Source organism: Thermobia domestica, chromosome 8, assembly GCF_964235325.1.
Source record: "Thermobia domestica chromosome 8, izTheDome1.hap1.1, whole genome shotgun sequence".
NCBI lineage: Eukaryota > Metazoa > Arthropoda > Insecta > Zygentoma > Lepismatidae > Thermobia > Thermobia domestica.
Genome location: NC_137461.1, coordinates 60,292,932 through 60,301,478, shown reverse-complemented (window position 1 = coordinate 60,301,478; position 8,547 = coordinate 60,292,932). Strand labels below are relative to the sequence as shown.

General features: G+C 36.2%; 1 protein-coding gene across 2 annotated transcripts in view; it reads left to right on the top strand.

The window, feature by feature from the left end:
• Window positions 1-2,795: 2,795 nt before the first annotated feature.
• Window positions 2,796-8,547, top strand: part of Nop60B (dyskerin pseudouridine synthase 1 Nop60B) — a 66,966-nt gene continuing 61,214 nt past the window's right edge. The window contains exon 1 of one of the 2 annotated variants that reach the window (XR_014132670.1): window positions 2,796-2,953. Coding sequence is in view for 1 of the 2 variants with exons in the window: in XM_081768511.1 (XP_081624637.1) it covers window positions 2,941-2,953 (13 nt within the window). In the remaining variant the exon portion in view is untranslated. The remainder of the gene's footprint in view (window positions 2,954-8,547) is intronic. The other variant, XM_081768511.1, reaches the window with a different exon arrangement.

Below are 8,547 nucleotides of genomic sequence, written 5' to 3'. Positions count from 1 at the left end.
CTTGATACCGAAAATGATATTATATTTTGACTGAAGAGCAAAATTTAAGAGCCAGATCTAAATATGTGAGGTATGATTTTCCGGTCGTTTTCCATTTTAATGTATGCGGACTGCTTAGTGTGGTTTCCTGTTTTGTTGGCTTCTGGTAACAAAATCAATGTGAAAAGCTGGATACTTGTCATGCGAGGTTAATAATGTCTGATATTGACTATATATGAAGTCAACAAAAAATTGATTAATAGAAAGCCTGTAGTTATGTTTTAATTAGAGCATGAATAAAAATAGGAATATTTAAATGTTAAATTAAATTGAATAAATGTGTGTAATAATAAATGTGTTTTTCTTTGCTTTTCCACTTGACTGGTTCTTCTTGATACCGAAACTGATTTTATATTTTGACTGAAGAGAAAAATTTGAGAGCCAGAGCTAATTATGTGAGGAATGATTTTCCGGTCGTTTTCCATTTTAACGTATGCGGACTGCTGAGTGTGGTTTCGTGTTTTGTTAAATTCTGGTAACAAAATCAATGTGAAAAGCTGGATACTTGGCATGCGAGATTAATAATGTCTGATATTGACTATATATGAAGTCAACAAGAAATTGATTAATAGAAAGCCTGTAGTTATGTTTTCATTAGAGCATGATTAAAAATAGGAATATTTAAATTTGAAATTAAATTGAATAAATGTGTGTAATAATAAATGTGTTTTTCATTGCTTTTCCGCTTGATTGATTCTCCTTGATACCGAAAATGATATTATATTTTGACTGAAGAGCAAAATCTGAGAGCCAGAGCTAATTATGTGAGGTATGATTTTCCGGTCGTTTTCCATTTTAACGTATGCGGACTGCTGAGTGGGGTTTCCTGTTTTGTTGGCTTCTGATAACAAAATCAATGTGAAAAGCTGGATACTTGGCATGCGAGGTTAATAATGTCTGATATTGACTATATATGAAGTCAACAAGAAATTGATTAATACAAAGCCTGTAGTTATGTTTTCATTAGAGCATGATTAAAAATAGGAATATTTAAATTTGAAATTAAATTGAATAAATGTGTGTAATAATAAATGTGTTTTTCATTGCTTTTCCGCTTGATTGATTCTCCTTGATACCGAAAATGATATTATATTTTGACTGAAGAGGAAAATCTGAGAGCCAGAGCTAATTATGTGAGGTATGATTTTCCGGTCGTTTTCCATTTTAACGTATGCGGACTGCTTAGTGTGGTTTCCTGTTTTGTTGGCTTCTGGTAACAAAATCAATGTGAAAAGCTGGATACTTGGCATGCGAGGTAAATAATGTCTGATATTGACTATATATGAAGTCAACAAGAAATTGATTAATAGAAAGCCTGTAGTTATGTTTTAATTAGAGCATGATTAAAAATAGGAATATTTAAATTTGAAATTAAATTGAATAAATGTGTGTAATAATAAATGTGTTTTTCATTGCTTTTCCGCTTGATTGATTCTCCTTGATACCGAAAATGATATTATATTTTGACTGAAGAGGAAAATCTGAGAGCCAGAGCTAATTATGTGAGGTATGATTTTCCGGTCGTTTTCCATTTTAACGTATGCGGACTGCTGAGTGTGGTTTCCTGTTTTGTTGGCTTCTGGTAACAAAATCAATGTGAAAAGCTGGATACTTGGCATGCGAGGTAAATAATGTCTGATATTGACTATATATGAAGTCAACAAGAAATTGATTAATAGAAAGCCTGTAGTTATGTTTTAATTAGAGCATGATTAGAAATAGGAATATTTAAATTTGAAATTAAATTGAATAAATGTGTGTAATAATAAATGTGTTTTTCATTGCTTTTCCGCTTGATTGATTCTCCTTGATACCGAAACTGATTTTATATTTTGACTGAAGAGCAAAATTTGAGAGCCAGAGCTAATTATGTGAGGTATGATTTTCCGGTCTTTTTCCATTTTAACGTATGCGGACTGCTGAGTGTGGTTTCGTGTTTTGTTGGCTTCTGATAACAAAAGCAATGTGAAAAGCTGGATACTTGGCATGGGAGGTTAATAATGTCTGATATTGACTATATGTGAAGTCAACAAGAAATTGATTAATAGAAAGCCTGTAGTTATTTTTTTACTAGAGCATGATTCAAAATTGGAATATTTAAATTTTAAATTAAATTGAATAAATATGTGTAATAATAAATCTGTTTTTCTTTGCTTTTCCACTTGACTGATTCTCCTTGATACCGAAACTGATTTTATATTTTGACTGAAGAGAAAAATTTGAGAGCCAGAGCTATATATGTGAGGTATGATTTTCCGGTTGTTTTCCATTTTAACGTATGCGAACTGCTGAGTGTGGTTTCCTGTTTTGTTGGCTTCTGATAACAAAATCAATGTGAAAAGCTGGATACTTAGTATGCGAGGTTAATAATGTCTGATATTGACTATACGTGAAGTCAACAAGAAATGGAATAATAGAAAGATTAATAATTTGCATATATTAGACATATTTTTTGATGGTATAAAAAAGGATTAATATATAAATTAGTAATTTAGAATTGGTATTGAGTTCTAGAAATTGTTGGAGTATGTACTTTTTATTGTATGGTGTGTTTACTATCATCAGGATTGATAATAAACTTGTTAAAATAAGTATTAAACATTATTACGAAAGGGATGTTTGAGATTTGAGTATTTAGTTTTTGATCACTGCCACCCTGCTTTTGTTTTCAACAACATGTTTGTATCTTCCCTTCGGTTTTTGCATTACGTTTACGCAGACTATTACCGGACGGATTCACATTACGAAATGATATTCGATGCCTTTCTGTTGATATACTTCTAACCTAGGAGGTGATAAATTTGGAATATTTCTTCTTATATTCAAATATAACTTGGCAACACTGTAGCGCATTGCTTACGGTCGGTGTGTGGTGTCGCTAAGCGGTACGCACGTGGTATCATGGAGGAGTTTGGTAAGCAGGTGAAGTGTATAATAAATCGTTTTAAATTAAATTAACACATTATTTGTGAGGTCATACTTTTAAGCAATGTCATGTTATCATCGATCGTGCTTTATTTAGTTTTATTTATATTCTCAGCTCCATACATCTTACAGAATAATACTTCAAGATTTTGATGCAGCATATCGAAGAATTGTAATATATTTTTTAGTTAATCATGAATGAAATTAAAAACATGGTAACCTGTAGTATAAAATTTATGTGGAATTATATTTTTAAGGAATTAATGCAGATCGTTAAGTACAGGATTAATTTTTATATGGATGTGAAGTTAAGTAAACATTGGAGTGCACGTGTAAGTGGTCCTACACACACAAACAACAGCTATCGAGAGGTAAAGCTCGATTCGAACAAGTTAAAGCAGGAGACTTTGTGAGGTGTGTTGCTGTTTGAGCCATTAAACAAAAGTAAATGAAAGTAGAATTAGGTTTCTAATTGGGTTGGCTTAACTTAGCTTCCCTTACCGTGCAGGTTTACCTTTGGCGCACCATTCAAAATAATTGATGAAAAAAGATGATGCTTTCACTGGTTTTCTTCTTATTGTTACCTAAATTATTAGCGCTGGGCGATATTAAAATATCTCACATGACATAAATTTCAAGGGGCCCTTCGTAAGCAATTGTTGAAAAGTTACAATTCTATTACTCGTGCTTGCAAATATGGCGTCGGGGTGGGCATTGGTGCCATATCGCCGGCCCACTTTGAAAACTGAAAAAACACCAAAATGTACTGCATTCAGTTATATTTTGTAGGATTACATTGTCATGTTACATGACGTAACTTTAACTTAGGGGCATAAAAGCTAGCACAAAGATGTGCTAGGTGGCCACTAAAAAAAGCACGAATGTAATCTAACAGTCAGGGCAGGAGCGCAGTAGAGGGGCCCGAGCGGAGCGGGATTGCGTCCGAAGGGAGCAGGCGCGTCAGCGACGGTTTGCATACGCGTAAGCTAGGGTAGTAATAGCATGTGGGTTTTGGCGATCATAAAAATTTCAATATCACTTGTCATGGTTTCATACTTAGAACGCTTCGCTTGTTAACATACAGCTTCTGTACACTGCGCAGAAATGCATTCCCGTTCAGTTGGAATTCACTCACCTTCAAAACTGAGGCTTGTAAACTTCTTCAATTTCAAGGAGAAAATCGTATACAACAGTTTCCTTTTCTTAAATAAATGCTCCGCTAAATAGCCCTCGACATGCTCTTCCTTCTTCTCCAACGCCATGCCTTTCGCACTACTATATCATAAGAAATGTCACAGCGACATAGTCCTTTCGCTTACAAAACAACTTTCTTCACTTTTACTATTTTACTTACCTAACTTTGACTCATTCCTCCTCACAAACTTCCTTGACTTATTCCTCCGGTAAATGCTCCGACATCCCCTGTAAATTTCCCAAAATTGGTCCGACGAGACGGCTCTTAACCCTTGGGGTGTATGCATATAGACTATAGTGCAAAAATTACAGAACAACGTGTGCTAGGTAGTCACTAATAAAGCACGAATGCTATGTAACCTAGTCAGGGGAGGAACGCAGCACTGGTGCCTGAGCGGAGCGAGGGGTTGCGTCTGTAGGGAGCAGGCGCGTCAGCGACGGGTGACAAACGAATAGACGATGATAGGGGAAAATTACAGAAAATATCCGCAATAGTTTTCGCCTTCAAGAAAACTTAAATAGTCGTAATAACTTAGCATATCTTCACAATGACTTCACTGGTTTCCCGGGTACAAATGGCTAGGTGCGGGGAGAAATTCGTCTATTTTGAATTTTTACTTCGTCCAGTTGAATTTACGTTTCAACATACCATGACGCTGCAAAAACTTTCTAATATGACGCTCTTTATCACACAATTCTTTTTAATAGAATCGTATGTGTGCATTATAACCACCGTAAATGTCCATTGCTAACATGAGCAGAATATTCCCGCCGTTTATTGCCACCTTCGCGATCTTAAGTAAATAGTTACACTTAGAATACGTTCACTACCATTCAAAATGTATTTCAATATGATACCTAATAACAAAAATTACTTATATTCACACACTACTCGGCATTAGTGCCCTATCGTCGGACTACTTTGAAAACAGAAAGAAAGCACCAAATGTATCGCATTCGGTTATGTTCTGTTGGATTGCATTAAGTTACGTTAGATGACGTTACTTTACGTTGGGGTCATGTAAACAATGCAGAAACAAACCAATCTGTGCTAGGTTGCCACTAAAAGCACGAATGCTATCTAACCGAGTCAGGCCTGAGCGCAGCAGGGGATCGAGCGGAGCGAGGGGGTGCATCCGAAGGGAGCAAGCGCGTCAGCGACGGAGGGTATATGCGTAAGCGACGCGAGTGATAACGTGGTGGTTTTGGCGGTCATGAAAATTTCAATATCACTTGTCATGGTTTCATACTTGGAACGCTTCGCTTGTTAACGTACGATACAGCTTCTGTACACTGCAGAAATGCATTCCCGTTCAATTGGAACTCACCTTCAAAACTGAGGCTTGTAAACTTTTCCAATTTCAAGGAGAAAATCGTATACAACAGTTTCCTTTCCTTAAATAACTGCTTCGCTAAATAGCCCTCGACATGCTCTTCCTTCTTCTCCAACGCCATGCCTTTCGCGCTACTATATCATAAGAAATGTCACCGCGAAATGGTCCTTTCGCTTCCACATACAGTGCCGCTTGCAGCATCAAAATCACCAACTATCTTAATTTTTACTATTTCACTTATCTCACTTTCACTCAGTTCTCCTCGCGAACTTAAATAAATTCTCCAATTGACCCTATAAATTTCCTAAAATTGGTTCCGCGATACGGCACTTAACCCCACTACTCTTTACGAAAACTGTCTCACATCGCATTTTACCTACAAATTTTGTTCTCGGTAGAACCGTCTGCTCGAGTGAACCAGTTTTCTCCTTCGTTACGAATCGTTTCATTGAGCGAAATAGCCAAAGTAAAGACTTAACAAGTACGAAATTAGTTAATAAATAAATTATCACACTATGATGCACAATTTGGTTCGTGGTTTATGCACTAGCTCCTTATTTAGTGCATGTTCTGCAAAAAGAAACTTTAAAATTCAATACATCTTTGAAAATTTGGTAGAACCGTCTGCTCGAGTAATGCCGGGAAAACATGCCCTGTGGGGCTCTAAACCGCCTTCAGTCGCTGATGCTACCTCGACAATACTATGTGAATTGAGTGTTGAACTTTGGTGCAGAAAGAAACGAACCCTGCAACTAAGTTATGTATGGGCTGAGAGGTAAGTTCTCAAAACCGGAACCGAAAGATCGAATCACTGAATTGAAGGAGACTGAATGAAACGGCCAAAGTAGATTTACATCGTACTTATGATTTGGGCCTTTTTACTGCACTCTCATTATCCTTTTGAGTCTTGTCTTAAGCTAAATATCCTTAACTACTATTCATGTGTTAATCAATTTTCTTAGATACCTATTTCCTGAACAATATACAGATGGGTTCAGATTATGAATAGTTTGTGAAATTAGAAAATCATATCTCTATTTTATGTGTGTTTTGGTTCACTATTGCTTTCTGGACAGTTAGTACCCTGGCAATGCCGAAATAACTGCATACAGATTGACAATATGCTTGAAAACTGATGTGCACTGGAAATTGTGTGCTCTTTTAGTACTTGCTATTCAATTGTATCCAATTATTTAATCACAAAGTGGACTCACATCGTAATAGAAGTTGTTTCTTACAGTAGATGTTGCATTCATGGGTGCAGATTCTTTGTACGGGGACTTCCATTCCGTGTATTGCTACACGTTCGGACTAAAAGTGAAAAACAAAGTTCACTTTGAGCAGAATATTCATGGAACCGATTCACAATAAATAGCAATATGAGAAATTACATGCCAACTTGTGTTAAAAGGCCACTAAAAGCAGCAATGTGTCAGGGGAGGAGCGCAGCATGGAGGCCTGGGTCCGCAGGGCACATGCGCATCAGCAAGGGTGGGTATGTACGAAAACGAAGATGGTGCAAGAAAACACTTAATACTGCGTAAAATCACATAGGTTGGAACATTTGTAATGGTTTTACACTTGTAAAGATAAATGTACTTTGCCCACATCGTGCAGAAATACTCCGCCGGTGGAAATTAGTATGTTATTCAGTCGTCTATGATGATGCATTCATTCATTTTAACACTTATAAACTTAAAATACTAGTTTCCTACATTGTGAAAAATAAGTTGTTGTTAGTGACAAGAATAATGTTTTCAAATTATTTTCCAATCCGTTTTGACTAACCACGTCTGGAAATAAATATATATACAGATTATTCAAATAGTCATGGACCTTGGTACATTGTACTGATGTGTAATATGATAAGGTGAATAGTCAGCTTACCATCTTACGCTCTATTTGTTGTCCGTACACAAACACGATGGCAAAATCAAAATTTGTCCTAGAAACGATAAACTTGCTAAACCAGAACCTGTCCATTTAACATACCCATCTCTGAAAAGTGTAACAAAGGTTTTATAAGATTGCTTGTAAATTTCATATTTAGTTTTGTATTGTATTAGTTATTCTTATATTGTGTTCTTAGTAATCATGAGTGCGTGAGTGTGTTTTATGTTTATCTATTTGCGTGTCTAATGTGAATCTATTTATTGTATGTTGGCAGTTAGGTGTAAGAGAGGTCCTTATGGCCCCGAACTTCACTGCTGTAGAAAAAAAAAACAATAAATAAATAAATAAACACGATAGGTAGAACTGTTTTAGAAATGTTTTGCGAAAGATGGCGGTGACTATTCACTATCCTGTGGGAAGTGGTTAGTACAAGCCATTATTGCTTGTAATCTGAGTCGAGGAAGGATAAATCTGGATGATCCGCGCTGGGGTGTCGATAGGGAAGAAACGCGTTAGCGAAGGTGGATATGAGCATAAGTGAATACGTATTTCTTTGTTTCATTGTTCAATACGATTGTTCACATGGTTGAAAACAGGACCATTATTCGTGTCTGCGTTTGGATACCAGCTGGAGCGAACTTCGTAAGGTGTGCTATTTGGAGAGATTAAGTGGAGTATTATTAATATTTTATTTTCTAATCTTAATCAAAAGAAATCAACTCACCTGTTACCTAAGCTAGAAATCGTATTTCGCAATTAGAAAATAAGCTGAGCTAATTGTATATGAGTGTGTGTGTCTGGAAGACAAGAGTGGAGTGTGCATAATTGCTGGGGACTGTATGCGCAAATTCAAAATTTTGTGTGATTTTTTTTTTTTTTTTTTAATTAATTTTTTGGCTTCAATTTAACCTTGCTGTAGATACCTTAAGAATCCGGACTGCACCAGTCGATTCCTTGCATTAATTATCGAAGAACTGTGGAAGACTAATAACCCCGAACCCATAAACTCTGATGAAATATAGGAACAAGTAAAAGTTGAGACAGGTTTCTGATCCTGTTTCCATCCAACTGTCGAACAACACTAGAATTACTAGGAATCCAGTGAGTTTCGATGGCATGGCCAGTTATTTTTGATACACTGTTGCGGAGGAATTCTCCAGAC